General features: G+C 34.8%; 3 protein-coding genes across 3 annotated transcripts; 1 reads left to right on the forward strand and 2 right to left on the reverse strand.

Annotated features, from left to right (window-relative positions):
- Positions 1 to 1,083: 1,083 nt before the first annotated feature.
- Positions 1,084 to 1,863, reverse strand: LOC117932743 (LOB domain-containing protein 1-like). Its single transcript, XM_034854036.1, has 2 exons — positions 1,644 to 1,863; positions 1,084 to 1,548 (listed from the first exon to the last, which is right to left on the reverse strand). Exons 1-2 carry the CDS (start codon positions 1,836 to 1,838, stop codon positions 1,210 to 1,212), a joined length of 534 nt encoding a protein of 177 aa, XP_034709927.1. The 5' UTR covers positions 1,839 to 1,863; the 3' UTR covers positions 1,084 to 1,209.
- A 3,801-nt stretch (positions 1,864 to 5,664) lies between these two features.
- LOC117932384 (protein KINESIN LIGHT CHAIN-RELATED 1-like) lies at positions 5,665 to 9,087 on the reverse strand. The gene is made up of 3 exons (XM_034853624.1): positions 8,066 to 9,087; positions 6,342 to 7,250; positions 5,665 to 6,087 (listed from the first exon to the last, which is right to left on the reverse strand). The coding sequence occupies exons 1-3, from the start codon at positions 8,710 to 8,712 to the stop codon at positions 5,853 to 5,855; spliced, it is 1,791 nt and encodes a 596-aa protein (XP_034709515.1). The 5' UTR covers positions 8,713 to 9,087; the 3' UTR covers positions 5,665 to 5,852.
- Positions 9,088 to 14,953: 5,866 nt separating this feature from the next.
- LOC117932663 (probable alkaline/neutral invertase F) lies at positions 14,954 to 18,661 on the forward strand. The gene is made up of 4 exons (XM_034853940.1): positions 14,954 to 15,956; positions 16,866 to 17,303; positions 17,511 to 18,069; positions 18,232 to 18,661. The coding sequence occupies exons 1-4, from the start codon at positions 15,315 to 15,317 to the stop codon at positions 18,528 to 18,530; spliced, it is 1,938 nt and encodes a 645-aa protein (XP_034709831.1). The 5' UTR covers positions 14,954 to 15,314; the 3' UTR covers positions 18,531 to 18,661.
- Positions 18,662 to 26,484: the final 7,823 nt, after the last annotated feature.

Genomic DNA, 26,484 nt, shown 5'->3' on the forward strand with positions numbered 1-26,484 from the left:
AAAGAAAATCATCATCATGGTACCGAGATTCTAAAGCACAAGAACCTCTTATGAATCTTCAAATTTTTCCAAAAGAGTCTATTCCAATTAATCAATTAAAGGAATTCATCCTTGAAACTCTTAAGAGCAAAGATAAAAGTATGTTTATTAAACACCCACTAAACCTTGAAAGATCAACTAAACCGTCTTTTTTAGTAGAATTTTTCATTGACATCACAAAATAACGTATCCAAGATAAATGTTCCATGTGCTTCTTTCCCATTACATAGAAAAAGATTCAACTATGAGATATCATATTCAAAATCACTAATAATTGTAGGGTTTTTCAGTGAAATGTTTGGATCCTCTTCCCCATCACTTCAAAAAAGTTACCATTCGTTAAATGGGTTGATGTACAAATTCACTATATATTTCTTTTCCTCCTCTTTTCTGACATTCGATCTACTGGTCTAAATGGATGTATACATAGATAATGACCTAATGCAAAAGCAATGCCGTCTATCCATCCTGGTTGGCGGATGAAAATATGTTGGTTAGATTCCTAACAAAATCACAAAGAAAGTAAGAAAGAAAGTGGGTTGGCATTCATCTGGAAACACAAATTAACATGGTGGCCCTTCATCACCACTTCTTCTTTGACTTTTCTGCAGACTCTGCATTGAAAATAGAAAATGGAACACTGCTATTCACTATTTAATACTTCCATTCCTCATCAATTCGAAGAGAAGCCACTGAAAGATACCTCTATATGACTATTTACATATGGGATCCAATCCAAATCTCCAAAACCATAGTTAGGCATTCATCACTTTCCACCCCCTCCAGCTACTTCCAATGAAAAAGAACCTCTTCACCTATCTCTTTTGTCGTCTTGTACGGGTTTGTACAGACTCTCAGTTTGGTCTCATTCCCTTGGATTGACACAGAATTAATTTTGTGGATAAATCTGAATACCATGCGTTTCCATTGAAGGAAGTTGCAGGGAAAAAAGAAGAAGAAGAAAGCAGAAAGGTGATCAATGAAACAACAAGAAGGAAGACTGCTGTTGGTTTTTTTTTTTTTTTTTATTAAGATTATATGATCAATAGGCATATAACAAAGGGGAAACTAGAACATGATTCTACCAACTAACATTCTTTGGGAATATAATTGTACAATAAGAGTTCTTTGAAACTGAAAATATATATATGCATCTTTTGTTTTTGTTCCTCACCAAGTCCAGTCACTGTCTAAGGGAAATGTAGAAGGATCATAGCACAATATATCACCATTGGATAAGGAACCAGCAGCGCCAAACATGGGGAAATCCATGGGGGAAACTGGATCCATGTGATGAACATTTTTTAGAATCCCTAACAACTGGTCTCTTTGTTCTTGAAGCACCAGTGTTTGAGTTCTTATCGAGTCCAGTTGTGTTTTGAGGTCTTGAATCATCTTCTGCAAGTGGAAAATTGCTCCAGCACTGCCATACACAGGGTCTCTAAGCCTTGCTGTTGCTTCATAAATTATGGCTTTGACAGCATCCTCCCTCCTCGATTCCTCCACCATCTGATACCAACACAAGATTTATCAAATCCTCCAAATTCGATTACATGAACTGATAATGTTACCCAGAAAGAAATTAAAAGCAAAAGGACTATCACCTGAATCATTCTGATAACATTGCTAGCACCAAACACTTTATGCACACCAGCGAAGTTCTCAGCCTCATAGCTTGGAAAGTATGGTGCTAATATGCAGTCTCTATCACACCTCCTCCTCAGCATCCTACAAGCAGCGCAAGGCTGATGGGTCCTGGCTCGGGGCGGAACTTGGGCAGCCATAGTCGATGTCTCCATGCTTGCACCAAGGCAAGATTTTAAAGCAAGGACATCAATTAATATAAGTTGCCCACATGCTGATAGGTATAGATTGTTTGTGAGGATGCCAAATTTCAATGGTTTAAGTGCGAGGAAGTTGGGCAGGCGGCCACTTGAGGACATTTTAAGATGATAAAATGTTGAAAAATGTGACAATTCACTGTGAATAGTGAATACAATGCACCTAACAGCTATAAGCTAGATGGGGTTCCCCAAATAGCCCGTCAGGGATGTCGATGAGTCACTACCCAGAAAAGAAATTTTTCTCATTTGGTCGCATCCAACTCTTTCCTAGTTGGTTGCCACAGTGTGGAAAATATTCTCAGCCTCTCATCTCATGTCATCTGTGCAAAGAACCTTATCATTTGGATTTCCGTATGTCTGAATCTCAGTCGTCATATGTTCATATCTCAGGGTCCCATTCATTAGTTTTTCAAAGGGTACACTGGTACATGCTTGGCGGCTTCATATCTTCATATCCATGTCTAAGTAGAAAAAAAAATAAAAATGTGGTCATACGCAAATCGATTACTACTTGCTTGTGTTATGATATTGATTGGTGACATCCGAATTCGATTACTACTTTTCTCATATATCTGTTGCTGATGCATTGATGAATCTGCATAGCTTAGCTCATAAGGAGAAAAGAAATGAAAATAAACGGCTGTCATAAAAACAATGCAGAATTTCTGTTCCAACACGTGGCCGCCTGCCCAGACCCTTTCACGTGGGGTTTAAAGTTGTACACAGCTATTCCAAGACGAATCTTCATGCTTTCACAAACAGCTATTCAACATTTTCCCAAGCTTTCATCACACCCATTGTTTGATGGGATAGAAAACCATAATGTACTTGATTTCCATGGCTGCATTGTACTAATTACTTGATTACCATTCTTTTGTTTTTTGTTTTTTTTTTTTGTTTTGGAAAAACTTGTGTTTTGACGGGGTCATTTGAAAAATATCTGATTTTTCAAACCCAACTTTATAAAACATGAGAAATAGACTTTATAAAACCCAATATTTCATGCACTCTAAGCTGGCTCCATTTTTTGTGTCAAGATTGCCCTTCGACGGCAATGACCTTGGCGGCAATGGCTTTTAGCATAGGTTTTTCGACGTCGGAGGGGGCTTCATTTTTGGCTTTTTTCTTCATGCTGGAGCGAGGAGTGAGGAAGACGAAAGTGTCTTTGCCGTAGTTATTGCTCCTGTGGAGGAAGTCACGGAACTTCCACCATTTCAATGATCCCGTGGAGTTGCTTTTCCTACACCTTCCCAGTGGAGACTCCACCACCTTGGGTTTCCACACATAGTACGTAACCAACGGCACTCCCTCGAGCTTGTCAGCCTTCGAAGCCGTTCCTCTCTCCTCTATCAAAAGCATATTTTTCAATTGAAATTCTATTTCATATTTGAGAAAAATCCAAAGGTGTCAAGCTCATTGCTATTGTAACTCAGTCCATTGTCGTCGCCACCACTGTAACCTTTTTTTATTTTATTTTATTTGTAATGGACCCGGAGTGTCCTTGTCATCAGAGGTGGATGAACTCGAGGGAGTGCCGTCAGGGACGTACTGTGTGTGGAAACCAAGGCGACAGAGTCTCCACCGGGAAGGTACAGGAAAAGCAACTTCACGGGATCATCGAAACGATGGAAGTTCTGTGACTTCCTCCACCGAAGCAACAACGACAACAAGGACACTTTCGTCTTCCTCACTCCAACATGAAGAAAAAAGCCGAAAAGGAAGCCCCCTTGGACGCCGAAAAACCTAAGCCAAAAGCCATTACCACCAAGGTCATCACCGCCGGAAGGCAATCTTGGCACAAAAAATGGAGTCGACTCAAAGTGTATGAAAATAATATTACTTTTCATATTAAAATTTGATCCTCATATTTTATAAAATTGGGTTTCAAAAATCATATATTTTTCAAATAGTCGTCAAAACACAAGTTTCCCTCCCTTTTTTTTTTTTTTTTTTTTTGTTTGTTTGTTTGTTTTAGAAACCAACCCTATTTGAAGGGGGGTTGGAGTGCAATCAGAATGGTACGTACCTGAACATGAACATTCCTTATTGTAATGATTGAGCCTTGGACACATGTTGATGTTCCTATGGCCGCTTCATTTGACAATTCTGAGGTGGTCACTGTGACCTCAGGGCTACCTAGAGAAAATTTTGCCCAATAAGAACCTAATAAATCTTTAGAGGATGAATGCCTATCAGAAAATTTCAGAAATCAAGTGGCAATGACACCAGAAATCTCTACCTCCAGGAAGACCATGAAATAATTCTGGACAGAAATGACGTACAATAATAATTTGAAGTAAAAAAAAGTGGGAAAAGGAAAGGAACAAAATGAAAGGAAATATGAGAAAATGCAGCATGAGGCCTAATCAATCAGGAAACCATGATCAAATATAATTAAGGTGACATTAATCACATGGTACACGAGCACGTGAATACCTCAAAATAAGATGATGCCGTACAATATTCCAATTCCAACTTTAGAATGTGGGATGGAGACAGGTGGCCCTCGTGGGAAGAAAGGTAGGGGTTCCTGTCCGACCCAGTATAGGGACTCTTCTCCCTCACCAATGACACGTGCCCTCATTGCCGGTGAACCGTGATTCGATCACAGTAACCTTGAGTGGCTAGCACTCCCAAACATGGTTTTAAAAATCGGATCAGATCGGATCGATCGGTTACGGTTCCGATCCAGTCCAGTCAATTAGACCAGAAATAGGTTGAACCAAGATCGAATCGGATGAACTGAGGGTTCGATTAATTTTTTTTTTTTTTTTTTTATAGTTCAAAACGACGCCATTTTGGAGGATATATAACCTTCTTTCAAACTCTCCCTCTCCAAACCGCAACAGTTGTCGCCCGCCTCCAGGCCTGCCCCCAACACGCCACAACAGGCTCCCACTCGGGCAACTATAAATCTCCCCCTCCCCCCGCTATAAGCCCTCACGGACCCTCCTCGGCCAATGCAGTGGGAGTAGCTGCTCCAACAATCCAAACGTTTGATATTTATTTTTTATGTTTTATTACTTTTATATTTATTATTTAATGTGTTATTTTTATTTGTTGATTAATTTTTTGATAGATATTATAAAATTTTAGCTATAATTTTTTTTAAAAAAATTTAATATTATATAAAATAATAAAATATAAATTTATGACGTTATCGGTTCAATCGCGATTCGACCGTGGGTTCGATCAGTGAACCATGAACCGGTACCTTTTTCAATTCAATGATCGGTCCGATTTTGAAAACATTGCTCCTAAGGCATGACCACACCGTCACGTGAACAATCCAATTACTACAACAAAAGTGACTCTGATGAACGGAGTATGATGTATATAGTCTACAAATTAATATGCCGTGCGTTACACATGCTTGGCGGCTCAATAGGAAAAGCATGTGGTTATAAGCATAAGAAGAAAAACCAAGGAAGCGAGTGTGAGCACCCCCGTCAGAAACAGTACTGACACCCGAAAGAACGGTACAAAAATCAATTACACGATCAGGCTACAACAAAGGACACTTTTTTAGCATATATCCAGACGACATCACCAATCAATATATCATTCCATTTCAAGTACACATTTTTTCTCCCGTCCCGTTCTTTGTGTGCTTATATCCTCGTACGGTTTGTTCATACCTTGTTCAAAGGTTTAGATTTCATTTTAATGGTTCAGAACTTTTGTATGGTAGATATCAGTTCTTGCTCAAACGTTGTTTTTATGTCTCATTATTTATACCCTTATCACATTAGTAGATGAAAAACCGTATGACAACAGACAATTTATAAAAACTTATTCACTCCATGCATTTCAACTTTTCTTTCAGTGAACATCTTCAAGATCACAGCACAAATATTCAAAGAAACAACCAAGTTAAAGTAAACGATAAAATGGAAACTCTTCTATGTTACAAAGAGTGGAGTCTCTCTGTGAGAAAGAGGAAGGCAGCAACAGAGGGGATATTCCTGGTCAAGTTTTGAAACCGAACCCTGACCACCTCTTTGTTCCCTCTTTTTTCATCCCTTGGGGGTTGGAAACAAGGAGATTTTCAAGTGATTTTCCTTTTCTGTTCCGAACCCTGCCTGCTTGTTTTAAGAGCTCAGTTAGCCTTTTCTTCTCATCATCCACATCCGGATTTGCTGTTCCAAGCTTTTCTTCCCTCACCTTAAGTATGTACTCCAATATCTCAATTGCATCCTCTACCCTGCAACAAACACAAGTTTGTGCTCAACATGGTAGCTCCAAAAATGGAGAATACTAAACTTTTGCCCTAGAGAAGTAAGCCAAAGAACTAAAAGATTGCAACACAAACCGAAGGGATTAGTTAACCCAAATCGACTGATATGACATATCAAGATCAAATGGACAAGAAAATGTAGCAGAGAATCAACGATGAGGTGAACAACTACTTGAAAAGAGATGATTAAGCACTAAAATGAAACTAAACATAATGGTTACCTCCCCATAGCATCATAAGTTGCAGCAAGATTGCTATATACCCCTAGAGTATCCAAGTGATGCGGGCCGCACTCTTGCTCCAATATCCCCCTTGCTTCTTCGAACAACTCGGCAGCCTCATCAATCTTGTACAACTGCACACAAGCCAATCCCATCTGGTTCAACACAATTCCAAAGAAGGATGATTTCCTCTCCCCACTGGCCTGAAGCTTTGCTATAACACTCTCAAAGGAGGCCCGAGCCTCCCCGTACCTCCCAACCATGTAGAACATCACGCCCATTTGTGCCTCTATCCCTGTAATCGTGCTACGGTGGGCAGGGGTGTCTTCCAATAACTTCATTGCCTTCTGCAAGAGCTTCAATGCCTCCTCAGGCTCATTTACAGCTTCATAAATGGCTGAAATCTCTGTCAGCCCATTGGCAATCTCTTCAGGTGTGGTTCCAGGCACAGGTTTTGCATATATTCTCAAGGCATTCTCACAGTATGACTTGGATTCTCGTAGCTTTCCGGTCTTGAAGTAGAGGTCAGCAAGGCGAATGAACACTGATGCCACAGAAGGGTGATTGTCACCCTTTGTGGACTTAAAGACTGTAAGTGCCTTCTGATATGAAAACACGGCCTCATCAAAACGACAGAGGGACAAGTAAATGTCACCAATGCTCACATCTATTGCAGCAACCTCATTGTCTTGACCGTTTGCAATCATCGCCATACTGGCAAGGACAAGATGCTCAAGTGCAGCCTCATAATCTCTCTTTGCCTCACAGATTAGAGCCATAAGCCGACGATCAGCTGCTTCTTCAAGGGAGGCTGGTTCACTATGCTCCCTGTGGATTTCAAGGGTCTTTTTACAGAGATTCTCTGCCTCATCAAACTGCAGTGCTTGAACATGAACCTCAGCCAAGTACCTGCCATTTCCAAAATCAATTTATGAGGAAAATGCGGATCCTAATATATCTTCATGACCATTTTCTAAAAATTCACATCCTCCATGACATACAAAAAATCTCCTCCTTCAGTTTGATTGCAAAATCAATCATTTTCCCTCACTGATTGCACTCTTCTATTTTTACAATGATTGTTACAAATGAGTTCATTTTCCCTTTTTAAATATATTTTTTCTATTTTTTAGTTTTTTAAAAATAAAATTTTCTGAATAAATTATTAAAAACCGGAAATTGACGTTGTACTTTCAAAATTTTATTTTAAGATTTTAACATTTCGAGGAAGTGAAAATATTTGACGTCATTGAATAAATTAATAAGTTACCTACTACAAATTAGGAGGCTACCGAGAAATTGATTACCGAATATGGACGAAAAAGTTCGTGGGGCCTACGTTAGATAACCAAGGACACCCGTCTGCGCACGTTAAATACAGCAAAAGGGCCCCACTAACGTAAACATTTTGCAGGCGCGGGTGAAGAGAATCATATTGTCGCGCACGTTAGCCCAAGACCTCACTCTAAACTAAAGTGCACCAAATAACCCAAGTTTATTAACGGCTTCTTGTTCAAGCTGGATTTTGGTATATTTATTTATTTATTTAGGTCTTTAGGTAGAGGCTAATGGCAGGAATCATAACTCAGGTGGGCAACCTCCAAAACTATAATTTCATACGAGCAATATTTATAGGATAAATATTTAATTAAAGATAATATAATATATAACCAATAATTAAGTTTTCTAATATATAATATTATTCTGATTCAAGAAGAGCGCACCTGCAAGTCTCTGCAACTCTCGGATCGGATTCGCCCAGAGTCTCTGTCTGGATCTTTAGACCCGATTCGTAAGCAGAGACTGATCTATCCAATTGACCCAGCATCGAATGGGTGTCGCCCAATTGCATGTAGCCAGAGAACATGGCCAGAGCGTGGTCCGATCCTTTTGCCAGATCCGGGACCCGAATAGCCCGCTCCAGGACTGGGACCGCCTCCTCGAACCGCCCCAAGCTGCAGTGAATCGCCGCCACGACGTGGAGGCACATGGCCAAGTCCAAACTCGGCTCCGAACCCGAACAACTCTCGAAGGACCTCGCCGCGCGGATCGCGAAATCGAGAGCCTTGCTGGGACTGTCGCCGGAGGCGATGGTGTCGCGGGCCATCTTGAGGAGAAACGGACCCAGATCAGGGTTGTCTAGGGAGGACTCGTCGATTGTCGTCTTCTCCGGCGTAGTCTTCTTCCTGCCGGAGCCCCGGTCGGGGGAGGGCCTGGCTCGGGAGGTGGACGTGGAAGGCGACGGCGACGCCATCCGACGCTGAACCTGCGGCGACCCGTTTCTGGAACCGTCGCATTGTGAATTTTCTGGAAGGAAAATTCTGAGCGGCGTTGAGGCAGGTGGGGTTTTCACCGAAACTAAACCAGGCATCAAGACCCCCCCAAGTGAAAACTTCTCAACTTTGGTGGTTGAAGAGAGGATTGACGCAGAAATGTAGTGGCTGAACTGGTCAGTAGCGGCGGTGGTGGTGGTGGGTGGTGGTGTGGAAGATTGTTGAGATGATCATAGTGTGAGGGTACTTCAATTTGATGAAGACTTTGAGAATGAAAAATGGGAAGAAAATGGAGAGAAAATCCATGGTAGTGGGGTTGATGATTGAGGGTTCATGAGCTATCTATGTGACTGCCTCTTTACTCTTCCTTCTTCTTTGCCTTTTTGCCTCCATGGTCATGTTTTCTCCTTCAGGATGAGGAGACTGCGACCGGGACTTGGGTACTGTCCCACAAAGGTTTGTCGGATTCCGAAATAGCCCATGATTCTTCCTCACATTTTCTCTTTTGCCCCATTTTGTAGCTTTGCTGCTGCCCATGGAATTCCCCTTTCCTTTTTTCTCTCCCTTTTGTTTGGTTGTGGGGAAAACTTCAGAGGGCATGTTTGGTAGATTCCTCCACACGTCTCCCATTTCAAAAGTTTATCTTGTACAAATCTTTGAAAAATGTATTAATAAGGTCACATTTCGATTAATTTTTAAATAAAAACCCTCCTTAATTTTATCAAAATGACTCTATAATTATAACGATGGAATTAATTTTCCGTGTTGGCCTGGAAGGGCATTATAGGAAATTCACATTGCTCACGGAATCGTGGTTTCACACCCTGTTCTTCGGTGGCAGTTGGAGAATCACCTTCCAGATAAGATACTTGATTCTCCTCTATTTGCTGCCCATTTTCCATAATGACCAAAACACCCCTACCATCCCCCTCACCCACAAACCATCAACCATCCACCTTATTCCATCATTTTCATTTTTTTTTTTTTGAAATTTTATTTTAGTCAAGGGATTGAAGTAATTTCCCTTTCCACCCCTACCTCTTTTATTTATTTTTATAAATAAAAATTGCCATATAATAATATCAAAATGGACATACATTATGATTTTTGTCACCTATTAATTGAGTGTGATGATTGAAAGTAGTAAAAATATAAGGATGGTAAATTACTATAATAAATTAATTAAAGTTTTATATATTTTTTAATTATTTAATTTTTATATTACATAGTTAAAATAAATTAAATAAATTTAAAATAGTATATAAAAATAATTTATAAATTTTAATTTTTTTTTAAAAAAATTCCCTCTTTATTTTATTTATTTCAGATTTTTCATCATATGTTCAGGCCATGGAGACGTGGCTTACTGTTTTTTTTTCCGGGGGACATTTCGGTACTTTCATTTTTTATATTTATAAAAAATGCAAAAGGTGGAAAAAAAATTTTCTACTTTGAGTTGGACACGGAATCACCATATCTTCTCTCTCACTCTTCGCCTTCGATCTTTTTCCTTTTTTATCGTTAGAAAGGGCCCATCAATCAAGGCATATTAACGAAAATGCCTCGATTTTTGTGCCACTCATTTGCTCACATGCAAATCATAGGTTCATAGCCCAACAACAACTACCGAGCCATTATTAAATTAGACCGTGGAGGCCAGAAGTGTAATTAACCCATTCTTCAGGGGTAGTTTTGGCAGGGAAAAAATAAAAAGTCTATACCGAAGAGTCTGAGTGGGAGTAAATTCGCATTGAAGTATTCAAACCTGACACAAAATAATCTTGGTGACGTATAAATTATTAAATTGATAGCGTAAAATAGAAGAAAACATTAATACAAGCCCTTTCCATGTCTTTTTTTTTTTTTTTTCCTCTATGTAAAAAATAATAATAATTTTCAATTTTCTCTATCTAAAAAATAAAAAAATTAAACCAAATTAAAATTATACATTTAGTACCAAACTAAAGGGCTTTTTGTCTATACGACACTTCTTCAAAACTAGGAGGCCAAACTCGAGCCTTGTCCAAACGTTTATTAGGCCTGTCTCATTGAGCCCATGGGCTTCAAATACGGTGGGCCCAGACCGGCCCCTATCACGACCAGAGTCTATATAGTGTATACCACTGAATAGGTGATGGCCAATGAAGAGAGTTCAGCCAGACGGTGGTAGGCGACAAGGTTGGGCGGCGGAGGCTGCAGCGACCACCACTCACACTGTAACCGACTTCAACTTTGTATTTGCAGTGTTGTTTGAGTTTCTTTTTTAGGTTCTTCCTTCTTTGTATTGAACAAAAGCTAAGGTTCGTTTGGCTGCTGAGAAAGTGTGGGAAGCCCGAGGAAATTGTAATTTTGAATCTTTAGATTTGGAGAACCCAATAAGACAGAAGCCTCAGCTGATCTAAACCCGATACAATCATATGACATTGTTGAGGGCGTGAGGCAGGTTTTCCATTTTTCTCTAAATTCAAGTTCTCGTTATCTTTCTTTCTCTTTCTTTTATTTTCCCTAGTATTCTAGAGAATTAAATTTGGATGCATTCTTTTCTATTGTAGCAAACAATGATTACATTAAGTTGTGAACATTTCTGGAGAGCAGAATATTAGGCTATTTATTTATGATTTTTTAGACAAAAAAATAAATAAATTAAATTAAATATGATATTTTCTGATAATATGTTTTAATTATTTTAAATTGTTTTCTTATTACATTTAAAAAATAATAGGATAAATATAAAAATTAATTGAAAATAAAATAATATATTAAAATTTTAGTTTTAAAAAAAAATTTAAAATACAATATTTTTCCTTGTTCACTTATAAATCAAATAATTAAACTCATGTTTTTATAATCAATTCAATCCCCAATCCAAACGCCTACAAAGATTGTTTGGATTAAGTTTTTAAGTAAATTATTTTTTACAACGGTTTCAAAAACTTGATTAGAGATCAATTTTAAAAACATTTTTTCTATCTAATGTGAGAGATATCATAATATTCTAAATTTGATTATTTATATTATTATTATTATTTATATATAAAAAAAAAACCTTCTTACTTGCATTATTACTTATTTTATCATTTTTTTTTATAGAATTTTTCCATTATTATTTTTTATATTTCCAAAATATTCCATCACCAATATCACCAAATTTCTATAATTTTTATCCTAAAAAATGTGATCAAGGATAAAAAAATATGATAGGATTTAGAGGGTATTATTTAAAGTTTAGTTTTTACTTGATTATGTTTGGTTTTAAAAAAATATTAACTGTTAAAGAAAATGAGGTCATGTTTGGAAAGTATATTTTAAAACAATTTTATAAAATAATTTTTTTAGAAATCTGATTTTTTGTAAAAAAAAAAAAATATTTGAGAACTTAAAATATTCTTAATATATTTTCTATATTTTTAAATATGTTTTAAAAATAAAATTTATATGGAATAATTTATTTTTAATAATTTCTCATATTTATACTATTGTTATTTTTTAATATAGCTTTCCAAGAAACAAGTGAAAACAATTAAAAATAATTTTAAAATATTTTTTAAAATATCATATTCCAACATAAAACTGTTTTTTTAAGAACATAAAATTGTAATTTTTAGGTATCAAATATGTTTTTCTATTTTTTTTTAATGAAAAACAAAAATTGGTTTTCTCATGTTTTTTTAATCATAAAAATATAAAAGATAATTAAATATAATTAAAATTAATTAAAAACTTATAAGTTTTCATATTTTTAATCTTTATGGAGAAAAGAGAAATAGTGAAATGAATTTGAAGAAATTAATAGGTTATTTAATTAATTTTAAATCCATTTTTTTTAAATTGCTAAAAAAATGTTTTCTCGTGTTTGATAGTATTATAGAGAATACCAAAAAAAAAAAAAAAAAAAATCAAAGTATAATTAAAATTAGTTAGAAACTTACACATTTTTAAATTATTTAATTTTTATATGAAATGATTAAAATAAGTGAAATAAATTTAAAATAGAATATACAAATAATTGGTTGACTTTAAATCCATTTTTTAATTCTCTTTTCGTTTTTTTTTCTTCCTTTACCCGGTGGATGTTAAAATGACTCTTGTGCATAAAAAAAAGATAAATTTGAGATTGAGTAGAACTTAATTATTTTAACTTAATATTTTAAGTTATTTTTGAAGTTAAGTTATGTTATTAAGTTAGTTTACTAATATACCTAATTTATTTAATTATTTAAAATAAGTTATTCAATTATATTAAATCATCAAGTTGATTTATCAACCATCCTTTGAATAAATGTCAAAATATTATCCCAATAAGTCAAACCATTAAACAAAATGAAGTTGTACTTAATTTTAAATAGACTTCAAAATTTTAATAATAATAATAAGAAGAATAATAATAATAATTTCATTTGAATTAGCATATCATTGCTTTGTCTTGGCATGCATTCAATTAAATTTATCTTTTGTGGTAATAATTTTATATAAATAAGAATACAATTTTTTAGCAATAACATTTTCTTGATGTTAATATTGATTTTTTTAATTGCCAATTTATTTTATTAAAATAATTAAATTTTTATTTAGATAAAAAAAAAACTATTTTAATAATTTGAAATTACACATGTTGACATAAAATTGGTTCATTATTTTTGAGCAGTTGAAGTATAATAGACTTGAGTTTTTCTTATTATAGGCTTCACATGTTAGGATTCCAACCATAACCCTAAAAATTTTAAATTAGTATTATTTTCATCTATTTAAAAATAAATTGAAGTACATGCACTTTTTAATGAGTTATTTAATTATTCCTAAAAATATTATTTACTTGTCATGTCATTCAAATCAATTGATAACTAAACTCCTTTCGTATAGACATTTCTATTCTTTTTAGATATTTTATTATTATTATCATTATTTTATTATTTTATTATTTGATATATTTTTGTTCTCTCTAGAAACAAACACCTCGTGGATTCTTATTTTAGTTTTTTAAAAATTTAGGAAATATTATGTAAAAAAATTCCTATTTAAATAGGATTAATATTTTTTTATTTTCTAGAATTTTAAGAGGAAATGTTGTCAAATAAATTCTATTTAATCATAATTACCAATTCAAAAAGTAATAAGGTTGTCTATTAAATAATACATAATAAATTTAGTTATTTTAATTATGATTAATTTATTTAATATAAATTATTTATTTATTTTTGTATTATATATCAAAGTACAACCATATAATAAAACATTTTATATTTGAAAAATTCTTACAACAAATTTTATTCACTATTATATTAAAAAATTATTAATATTAAATAATAAGTACGAATTTATTATTGGTTTATTTATTATCAAGAATATGAATTTATTTTTAACTTATTAATACTAGAATAAACTTTTTTTTTTCAAATTCTTACTTTATCATGTTTATACAGAAACAAATTCATAAATAATAAAATAATAATTTATTATTGATTTAGATGACCGGACAAATGAAGGGACATTTTTGAGAATAATTGGATGACTCATTAAAAAGTGCATGCATTTCAAATTATTTTTAAATAAATGAAAATAATACTAATTTAAAATATTTGAAGTTCTTTTTTTTTAAATATTTTCATATTAGTGAATCAAATCTCACTTTCCTAAATAATTTCTAGTGTTGAATTACCAACTTTTTGGGTTTTGAAACAATATGTGGTTTGTCTCATAGTTCATAAGGGAAGATATCTAAAATTGAATACAAATTTAAAGTTTATTTTCTTCAACTTCATCTTATTTCTTCACTTGATTTTAATGTTATTTTCTTTTTTCTTCGTGATTTCCTTTTATACCTCTTCTCACATGTTTCTAGAAACCGTTCTTGACTAATATGCCTAAATATATATATTAAAAAATTTTCATATTTATTTATATTAAAATTAATTAAAAACTTATACATTTCTAAATTATTAAATCCTTATATTATAAAATAAATTTAAAATAACATGTAAAATTTTAATTTATGAATATTCTTTAAAATATTTATTACATTTTCCCTCAAATTCTTTATTTTCTTTCTTTCACGTTTTGCCAAGTCTTTCAAAGCAAAGATAGCGTTAATTTTCACTGATCAGTGATCACCTCACTCAATCACAAAGCATTCTATGGCAGTTCTCGTAAATAACGATGCATGTAAAGGTCAATGATTTGAGTCTGTTTCGATTCTAACGGCCTCCTTCAGCTTCAGAACGACTGCATGCTGTGAAGCTCCCTCGTCGCTCCACACTATAAATAGTTCTTTCTACTCTCTTTCTTTCTTTCTCTACTCTCAGAAATTCCCAGTGATTTTTGTGCTCCATCTCTCTCTACAATGGCTTCGGGCTCCGGCGGCGAAAGAGAACGGAAACTATCACGGGAACGTAGGAAAGAAGTGGACAAAAAGGATCCCTCGCTGGGGAAATCATCGGGAAGAGAGCGTGTTTTGCCTAAGAAAACACCGGAAAAAGAGTGTGCCTCACATGAGAAAGAACCATTAGGAGAACATGCATTGTCTGAGGAAGAACCGGAAAAAGAGCGTGTTTCGCCTAAGAAAACACCGGACAAAGAGACTGTCCCACAGGAGAAAGAACTGGAAAGAGTACATGCATCGCCTGAGAAAGAACCGGAAAAACAGAATGTATTAGCGGAGAAAGAGCATGTCTCGACGGAGGAAGAACTGGAAAAAGAGCATGTCATGCCTGAGAAAAAACCGACCTCATCTGATTCAGCTTCGACCTTGGATGCCAAGAAGTTGAATCTTCTTCCGGCGGTGAAGTACTTACTCAAAGAGCTAGACCTCGAACATGTAGACCTCGATAATCTTCCTCAGATGGTGGAAGCAGAGAATTATTCATATCCTGATGTTACCGAAACGTCGGAGAAGCCTCTTGATTCTCCGGCGGAAGCCTCCGGCGAAAAGACTGAGCAGAGCACTGAGAATGTGTCTGGCGGGAGCGGGAGGAGCGTGCCGACTTTGAAGGAATCGCATAGTGTTGGCGCGAGTCTAGAGAGATATGATCAGATTCGTGAGGACAAAGGAGTAAAGAAGACAGATGAGCCTGAGAAGCCTCTGGTTTTTCGGTCGGAAGTGAACGAAGAGAAGGTCGTTTGTACATTGAAGCAGCCGCTGAATGTTGAGACGAATATAGGGAATCTTGATCAGAACACGTCGCCGGGAAGTAGATTGAGTGGACATCAGGTGACTGGCACAGAGGGCGCTTCCTTGGTGGATGAAGCTTGGGATAGACTCCACAAATCTTTCGTCTACTTCAGAGGAAAGCCTGTGGGAACACTCGCGGCTATAGACCCTAGTGCTGAGCCTTTGAACTACAATCAGGTCTCTCTTTGCTACAACATTATCTGTTTGCATGTGTGTGCGCGCGTGTGCGTGTATGTTTCGTGTTTGTCTGCTATCTGTGAGTGAATGTTCTCTGTTATATATGTCATTATCTAATGCTATGTTTCTTTTCTGTGAGCATGTCTATATGTTCATGGTTGATGAGAAAATGTAGGAAAAAGAGAGGAAAGTGAATCAATATTTTGACTCTTACTTTCATTATGACTATATCATTGTTAGTTAATTAGTTAAGACCACAGAAAACAGAACTCACTGGACTGAAGTTAAAAATATATCACAATCCACTTAGTTGTGCTGAGTTTTCTCAGTTTTTTTTGGAAGAGAAAAACAAACACATATCCACATGGTGTGTGTGTGTGTGTTTTTTTTATAATTTTTGAATTTTTGCATTTTTGCGAATTTATTTAGTTTTTTCCCTCCGTATTTGTTTTGGAGTAGGTACGAAGTGATATTAACTTGTTTGAGTTCTCCTGTCATTGGCTAATTCCTCTGTTTTAAAATGGTGGAAGTCTAACATCATGTTTTGATTCTCTTCACGTTTGGTTTGTCGGGTTTAGAATCCCTGCAATCCTGCTGCTTGTACGTTTTCGGAATCTTTTTCTTTACGTTTCACCAAAATTATCAGCATTCCAAATAGAAATATTGTAAGCATTTTAAGGAGCAGCAACAATACTGTGGGTGAAATGAATAGAGTCTGCTGTTCATTGTGCAAGGCTTTAGATTTTTAGTGTTGCTTGCGGTAGACATCTCATGTCACTCAGTATTTAGTACGCTCAAATGGCTGTTCTTTCAACTAGATGTATTCCATTTATAAGAACAGCTCAATTAATAGAGATGTTTCTGCTGCTTCGCAAATTGTTCACAAATTCTCCTCATTTGTATGAGCAGGTTTTTGTGAGGGATTTTGTTCCCAGTGGCCTAGCCTGCCTAATGAAAAACCCTCCAGAGCCTGAGATTGTAAAGAACTTCTTATTGCAGACCCTCCACCTTCAAGGTTGCCAGAAGAAGATTGATAACTATACTCTTGGAGAAGGTGTGATGCCTGCAAGCTTCAAAGTCCTGCATGACCCTAAGACACAGAAGGAGACTTTGGTTGCTGATTTTGGTGGAAGTGCAATCGGAAGAGTTGCACCTGTTGATTCAGTGTTCTGGTGGATTATACTGCTGAGATCGTATACTAAATGCACCGGAGACAATTCATTCTCAGAACTGCCTCAGGTACAGGGAGGAATGAAGTCCATACTCAAACTCTGCTTGTGCGATGGGTTCAACAATTTTCCAACACTTCTGTGTGCGGATGGATGTTGCATGGTCGACAGGAGTATGGTGAGCTTCTCCTTGTTTTCCAATTCTTAAAAAAAAAATTATCTCCTTTCATAGGGTAAATTAGGACTAACTAGCTAGGGTCAAAAGCATTGGAAGAATCTTTTACCTTTCTTCTGCCTGATTTTAGGTTTAGCTGATATATTTTAAGGTGGTATCTGTATTCATAAACAATTGTCATCACTGAGTTGTAATATGTTTTTGATACAGGGTATAAATGGTTACCCAATTGAGATCCAGTCACTCTTCTATTTTGCACTTAGGTGTGCAAGACAGATGCTGAAACCAGAGCACGGTGGTAAGGAATTTTTCAAGCGAATTGACGCGCGGATCACTGCTCTGAGTTTCCACGTCCAGACTTACTACTGGCTTGACATCACACAACTAAATAACATCTATCGTTATAAAACAGAGGAATATTCCCATACTGCTGTCAATAAATTCAACATTATACCTGACTCTATACCAGAGTGGTTGTTTGATTTCATGCCCCTACGTGGAGGATATTTTATGGGCAATGTCAGTCCAGGTCGCATGGATTTCCGGTGGTTTTTAGCTGGAAATTGCATTGCCATCTTGAGCTCTTTAGCCACATCTGAACAAGCTACAGCTATCATGGATCTGGTTGAGGAGCGGTGGGAACAATTAATTGGTGAGATGCCTTTGAAGGTTGTGTACCCAGCATTGGAGGGACACTATTGGGAGCTCGTCACTGGATGCGACCCCAAGAACACGCCATGGAGTTACCATAACGGTGGTTCTTGGCCAGGTGATACTCATGTGCCCACTCCTTATTTTATTTCGATTTCACTGCTACTTCTTATTGAATCAATGAGCTTAAGAATTGAGTCATGAATTAGGCTCCCTACACTCTGAGCTTTGTCCTGTATTTATGCCTAATATGCTATTGTGGTTTGGACTGTTTGTGCAGTTCTGCTGTGGTTACTTACAGCTGCTTGTATCAAGATCGGCAGGCCCCAAATTGCAAAGCGGGCAATAGACCTGGTGGAGCAGCGTCTTTCCAAAGATGGGTGGCCTGAGTACTACGATGGTAAAACAGGGCGTTACGTCGGAAAACAAGCAAGGAAGTTTCAGACATGGAGCATAGCTGGCTACCTGGTTGCCAAGATGATGATTGAGAACGAGTCCAATCTCCTCGTAATCTCCCATGAAGAGGAAAAGAAGACCAATAAGCTAAGGCACACTCGCTCTGCCTCCTGTTTTTTTTAGATTCCCATTGGTATTACCCCTGACTTTCTTTTTTCATGGCCTTGGAACATTTTGCTCCATTGTTAAAGATTCAGCCACCACTACTTCTGGTAATCTTTGCTATTTTTCATTTACATATGACTCAAAAATAATCTTCTATTCTGTTTCTATACAGTATGTGTTTTTTTTTTTTTTTTTTAATATTAAAGATTGAATGGCACTATTCAACACAGTACCAAAAAAAAAACCCAGTTTGAATTTGGAAGAGTACATAGACAAGGAAAAAAAAAATATTAATATTATAAGAGCCAAAAAAATTGCCTTTGGGCTTTAGAGACTATTTAAGAATCTTCTCTCTTTTTTATTAATGTTGGAAATTGGTCTGAAATATATATTGCAAATTCTTTTACTTAATTTATTATAAAAATTATGAATAAAAATAAAATATAATGTGAATTACTTGAAATTATATATATATATATTTAAAAAAAAAATTCTTTGCTTTTATGAAAAGAACTAGATAATGTTGCATTGGGTTTACAAAACATTTTGTAGTTTTCATTTATTTTTTTTTTTTCTAAAAATATTTTTTATTTTTTATTTTTTCTTCTTTTAAAAATAAATTTTGACAAGGAAAAGTAAAATTCTTTTTTATAAAAATGAAATATATGAAATCTTATTCGGTTTTGTGCTTTCATTTATATAAAAAAATAGTAATATATATATAATTTTATGCAATAGACATGTGATAACAGTATATTATTTTTATTAATATAATATATGACATTATTATAAGGTATTTGATTATTATTCTTTTTTATTTTAAAATGATTTAGTAGAATATTTTAATATACTTATAATTAATTAATTAAATTATTTGAATATATAAATATATCCATTTATAATAATCGATAAAATAATAAATAAACAAAATGTTTATATCAATAACATTTTATTTTAAATATATAAGTTAATATTTTATTTATATTAATATTATTTCATATTTGGAATATTCATTTTCCATTTACATCATGGTGTGGAGTATTTTTATGATTTTTTGTTTTTTATTTTTTATAAAGTAATTTTTATTTTTTCTTAAGAAAATTATAAAAGTACTGAAATGTTGTTTTCGCTTTTCACTTCTTCTTTTTTTTTTTTTTTTAGAGCTTAGTTTTTCAGAATAATAATAAAAAAAGGGTCAGTTTTTTTTACTTGTCAAAATTGGGGTGGAAAATGTCGATTTTATTATTATTATTATTATTTTTCCGAAGCTTCCTCTGAAGACGTAACAGATGAAGGGGGTCCACGTGTCACGAGAGTAGTGCTCCAAATCTTCGGGCGCCTCAGGCTTCACCGCGGCCGATAGCCAAAAGCCAAAACGGGAACATAAGATTCATCATTACCCCAATGCCTTCTTACCATAATATCCGTAGGTGGTTCATTGAATTTTAAATTTTTAGAGAAAATAATACCCTTTTGATAGAAATGTAAACCGGTCTTGCCGGCCGGGTCGAACCGGACTGAAAATGATACATTTTGCATTCAAATCTCATCCATATATAACATCTATAGATTTTTTTTTTTGTTTTTTTTCTATCTCATGTATAAAATTTTGAATTTTGCTCCTATATCAGGCTTAAAAAAAACCCAAGTCCGGTCCTAGAGGCATCCTATTGAATTTCAATTGGGTCTAGAGCTACCACAGAGTCTAGTATGGATGAACCTATGGTAAAAGCGAGAAACAGAATAGGTTTCTCTTATAGGGTTTTAAAAGCATCTCATTTTTTAAAATTATATTAAAAAACATGAAATCAAATAAATGATTCCATTTGTTGTATGGTGAGAAAATCGATTTTTATACTGTGCGAAGCATTAAGCCCATGTCAAAAGTAATTTTGGTCGTTTGGTAACTATTTTCAATTTTTTTTTTTTAAAAAAACAAACATATGTCTAGGGATTTAAAATAGTTTTAACATGCTTTTTATGTTTTTAAATATATTTTAAAAACAATTTTTATATGTAACGTTTTTATTTTTAATCATTTTATATATTTATATAATTATTTTTTAAAAAGGTCATAAAAATAATTAAAAATGTTTTTAAAAAAATCATATTTTTTGGTCTCTAATTATTAAACTTGTTTTTTGATTTTTTTGTTTTGGAGAACAAAAAAATGTTTTTGAAAACATTTACCAAAACCGCTAGATTCTCCCATAGTTAAAAAACCAAATGAAAAAAGGGGTTTTCAAACAAATTATTTTTATGTTTATCTTGCTTTGAATGCTTTTTTCATTATTCTTGAGTGTGGGCTATCCTACGATACGAAGGCCCAAGGCCCATGGGCCCTATGGTCCATGGCCAAGCCCAATTTTGGGCCAGAAGCCGGTCGGAACGGAGACAAATTTCAAGGCACAATCTCAGCCATTGTCCTTGTCCCCAACCCCCACCAACCACTCTTCCAAAACCGCCCAAATCCCTCTTTCTCCCTTCCTTCCGATTGGAGTCTCCTCCCAACTTTCCCAATCCCCTTTCCAATATTCCAATGGACAACAACTGCAGCTTCATCTCCTGCGAGAGGCTCGACCGAATGGCCAACTGGGTGGGCACCAGTGTGGCCTCAGCCTTCTTCGCTTCCCTGGAACGCTGCTCGTGCATCAACCTCAGCACCAGCGACATGGATGAAGATGAAGAAGAAGCCAAGGATCGCCCCCTCATGCTCACCAAGCCCATCTCCCAATACGGCTCCAATCTCAGCGTCGATGTCGATAAGCTTCCCGTTTGAACTTCTAATTTCACCTACTTTTTTTGCTTTCTCTTCTGACGATTTCGTACATAAATAAAATGAGGATCTTCCTTTTTCTGTTTTGTGGGGTTCTATGTGAAAGATTATATGTGGGTTGTTCATGAAATGGAGAAATCTTGTATGGTCTTAAAGCTGTATGTCTGATTGTATGTATTTGGGTTTTCTAGGAATTTGGGATTGGTTGTTGCGATCTTGTTGAGTTGTGATTATTTGATTATTATGTTATTTGTGTATAATTAATGACTTCTTTTTTTTTTGTAATACGGGGATTGAAGAGCCATTTGGGCTCTCATGAGGTGAATACTTAGAGAGGCCTTTATTCAATTGTGGTAATTCTTTTTCCTTTTTCCTTTTTTGTTGGGAGAATCGTTTATAGTGTTTTGGGAAATAAATTGGTAGAAGTTTTAGCCAATTTTGTAGGCTTTTCTGGGTATAAATTGTTTTGTGTATATTTTTTGTTATATATTGTATCTTGTTATTAAACAATTCACATTGAGAAAGGATTCCGCTTTACTTTTCCCTTGAGGTTCATTTGGACTAATTCGACATTTTATTCCTCACAAAGAGCCTGCAATTTGGTTGTGATGATGGGTTTTGAAATTTTCTTCATTTGCTTTCTTTATGTGAAAATATGCAATTCCTCATTTTTCAGTTGTCCGATTGGAGCCAACAACAAGGAAAATGTAAAAAATAAATCCTATGTTTTGAATTGCAGGTATTTTTTTATTCCTTGCTCTCTGCATGATATTATGAAATTTTTGGGTTAGGCTCTTCATAGGGATATTATTATTGAAGAATGCAGTTATAGTGTAATGTTGAAAAGTTCATCTTTCCAACTAAGGGTGGCAATTGTGGGTCGTGTCGTGTTAAGACCTAGGTTTTCTATTACATAGGTCAACCCAAACCCGATATAAATAATAATTGTGTCAAAAACATAAACCTAAATACTACCCAATTATTAAATAGGTAACATATTGTGTAACATATTTAACTCATTTATTAATCAAATCCTATTCAATAATGAGATTGAGGTAGGTCTTTATACGTTTATGACTTAATTGACCTATTTATTAAAATGAGTTCTATATGGGTTAAATAGTTTAAAATTATATTTAAGTTAACCAATACGGTTATTAAATGGGTCAATTCATGTCAAATTCATGTTATATAAGTTGGTCAAAAAATTACTTATTTATTAAACAGGTTATGTAGGCAATAGGAATTTGGCTTAAACCCAATTATATTCAATCTAAACCCTCAAAAAACATGTTGGGTTCGAGTCATGTTGATGAATCATATGAAACTTTGCCACCCCTATTTTCAACCTTCGAATTTTGTTTGTCATGGGCTAAATTTTGAGCATGCTTCATTCGTAAATGTAGTGATGAAGAATTATAAAAGATTATTCAGTTCTGATGCTGGTTAAAAGATTATTCGGTTCTGATGCCAGTCTAGTGATTGAATCTTTGATTGTAATTGGAGTCAACGGCCATCTACATAATCTATGACCACCAATTTGTTGTTACTCGGTAGAAGCTGTCCGTATTAGATGAGTAGACAACTATACAGACCTTTTTTTAATCCCATTGAGCAACTAGATGACACAAAACAATATTTTATATATTGTTTATGCTGTTGAAAATGGCTGACAGAGTTTTGACACAATCCTCGTAGGATCTTGGTTTTCTGTTAAATCTATGAAAAGAAATATTGGGTGGTTTTCTTTGGTCCCCCTTTTCCCCATTCTTTTGTCTGGAAGTAAAACAATGAAATTTCTCTTGTTATTGGTTTTCCTAGCTGGTATAATTACCAACATGATGTTGTGAATTCCATATGATCAGCGCAAAGCTGAACCAGTCTCACCTTGGATGTAATTCCATGCATAAATTAGAGCCTAACCTGAAAATAGAGGCATATATGTATGTAGGCTTGTTGCTTCAAAAATGAGATTACTGCCTAACAGCTTGACTGGCATAAACTCTTTTCAACAAGTGATTCACAACTGAGAAGGTTTGAGATTTTGTGGCCAATAAAATATAGGATCATATCAGTTATCTTTGTTTCAAAGTAATGATTTCCAATTGACATTGGTTGGAACTACGCAGTAACTAAGATGAATTTGTGTCATCGAAAGGGCCTCCCTCCCTCATTTCCTTGGAGGCTATTTGGTAATTTACTCTATATATCTAAGAACCATGTTTTCTGGTAAAACCTGGGCTGCAAGTGGATTATTGTTTCTTCTATAGAGAAACAAAATCATGATTGCTTTGTAGAATTCTCAGGATTGATATTATGCGATATGTTTTATTATTCTAGGTTGAAGGATTCTCTTAATTTGTGGGAGGTTGTAGTTTATATAGGTGACTCTTCAATAAGACAGCTGGTTGTCTCTCTGTGGTTTCTTACTGTATTTGATAACTTTAGAACTTGACACAAACAGCCCAACCAGCATACCAAAAAGAATCCTTTGCTGTATTACCAACACAGTAATATTCAAATTAACATATCAAATTTTATCTGTCAACCATTCTTGGAAGAAATACAGTGAAACATTTTTAACATGATTCAAGAAAGTTTTCCTTGCTCAGAATGCCCATTACATTGATCAGTGGGCTTATTTATTATTATTTAATTTTGAGAATTCTAGTGCATGCGGTGAAATGGTGTCTCTATTGGATTTTGCTTCTAGTCAAGGATGATTGCACTAGTAATCAGTCAAGTGCTTTCCCAACTTAACTTCTCCAATCTTTTCTATCCTTAGTAGTAAAACAAGAAAGAACAAACTGCAAGAAGAAAAGTAATATGTACAAGGGATAAAATGCAAAACAGATATTATTTATAATATTGAACTATTAACAATGGAAACATAAATGAGCAAGTTTTTAATAGCTCTGTGATATCTCTTCCCAGACGAACTTAGCACCTGCATTACCTTGCTCTTTATCCCCCATTAATATATAGACATAAAAGAGAGAGAGAGAAAAAAAACACATTTGTAAATTTATTATACTATCTATTATGCAAACTCAAAAGCCCATCTCTTTCCAGCATCTCATTTCTCGACCATTATCGTTAATCTGCAGTTTCTTTCCAGCAAAGCAGCATCAGAAGGCAGCGCCTGATTATGTAAAGCCTTGCCCGCTTCTCTGCCAAAACCCTACATCTTGGAACCTCACCATCCCGCCGCTTCTTCAGATAAACATTACAAACGTTCATCCCCATCACTCTCTCAACCCAATCTTCCCTTTTTCCTTTGTTGATAGCTGTAGACAGACTGGTTGCTCTCTTATGGTGGGAATCGTTGAATAGGGTGTGAGGAGGTTACAACGGTTTGTCACAAATTTTTTGTCTTCAAACACTGAGTTACTGCTAAAAGATAGCATTAGTTTGAACTTCTGGATTATTTGCCTTCATTGGGAGCTCCGCAAACAGGTCATAGAAGGTGGTATAATATGGCTGTTTGCCAACTAGGACAAGTGGTTTTACACTCTGTTCAACTTAATTACACTTTGTTTTTACTCTAAAAATACTGTTTCTCTGCCAACTGACAGGTAATCAGCAATTTAACCACTTGGGTGGTCCAGAATTGTGGTGGGTTGTGATATTTTGAACTGATTTGTTAGTAATCCAAAACCCCATGTGAGAAGTATCAGGTTTTCTGAATTTGTTCTAATAATCTCATTGTATTATGAAAAGTTTGAGATGTATGTGCTTTGATCATCGCTACCCCATAGAAGATTTTTGGAGGCGGCAAGGTTTTACACTTTGGCATGGCTTAATTATTCTGTCTTTATTATATGTACACGGTTTTTATGCTAATTGATAGGTAGTTGACAATTCTACCATTTCAGTAGAATTTTGGTGGGATTGTGATATTTTGAATTGATATGGCAGTAATCTGAAACTCCATTTGATGGGGAAATGTGGGGTTTTCTGAATTTGTTCTAATAATTGATGATTTTAGTATGCAAAATTTGAGGAATTCATGCTTTGATCATCACTACAATCTGATTCTTTGCCTTGATTAAAAGTTTTTGCCTTCTCTGAGCTTTTTGGTGGACTGTTGACATAAAACTAAATTGCTTCTGTAATCAGAACTCCTCATCTGAGTTTCCGGAATACAAAATTGGAAAGTTGAATGTTGAATAATCACTGTAGTGAATATTATCATCAACCATTGATTGAGCTCATATGTTTTTCCTTTTTTGATATGCAAAACAGAAAATATATTAGAAGAGGTGACATGCCAAAGTACACAAAATGTATACAATAGCCATCTAATGGCTAACCAAGGAAAGGGAAAACAAAAAACAAACGTCCTCTCCTTACTTGAAGTAGCTCAACCGATCTACAAAGTCTATCATGGACATTAAATGGTCCTCTATGTACACTTTAATTTTGATTCACTTATGCTTTCAAATTTTCCAATAATTGCTTGTATTAATTGTCTTATGATTAATTTCTTTCTTAAAGTGGAGAAAAGAAAACATCATCCTCCAAGAATATACATGTACATATTTTTATGATAATGAATGCAATAGGTCTGTTATTATTATTATGACTTGGATGTCAGAGAAGTTGCACTATATCTTATCCCTAATTGATATATATCTTCTTTTGATTTAATATTTTGCAGATTAAATTCCATTAATGGTCTGAGATGATTGTTCACACACTATTTTGATCTTTGTAGGGTTGTTATATTTTGAACTGATTTAGAAGTTATTTGAATCCCCATTTAGCAGGAACTACTGGGTTGTCAGAATTTGTTCTGATAATCTCATTGTATTATGCAAAATTTGAGACATGTATGCTTTGGTCATCACTATGACCTTGTGCTTTGTCTTGATTGAAAATTTTCTCAGTTACAAACCTATTGCATAGAAGTTTTCTGGGATGAGGTTTCATACTTTGGGACAGCTTAATTACACATCAACCTTATATATACAGTCTATAAGTTAATGGACAGGTAATCAACAATTCTTTCATTTGGGTTGTTCAAAATTTTGGTGGGTTTGTGACATTTTGAACTGATATGGAAGTAATATGAAACCCCATTTAATGAGGAAGGTGGGGTTTTTTTTTTTTTTTAATTTGTTCTAATAAAAACTATAATTGTAGTATGAAAAATTTGAGAAATTCTTACTTTGATCCTCACTGTAACTCTATTCT

This window comes from Vitis riparia, chromosome 15, assembly GCF_004353265.1.
Source record: "Vitis riparia cultivar Riparia Gloire de Montpellier isolate 1030 chromosome 15, EGFV_Vit.rip_1.0, whole genome shotgun sequence".
Lineage (NCBI taxonomy): Eukaryota > Viridiplantae > Streptophyta > Magnoliopsida > Vitales > Vitaceae > Vitis > Vitis riparia.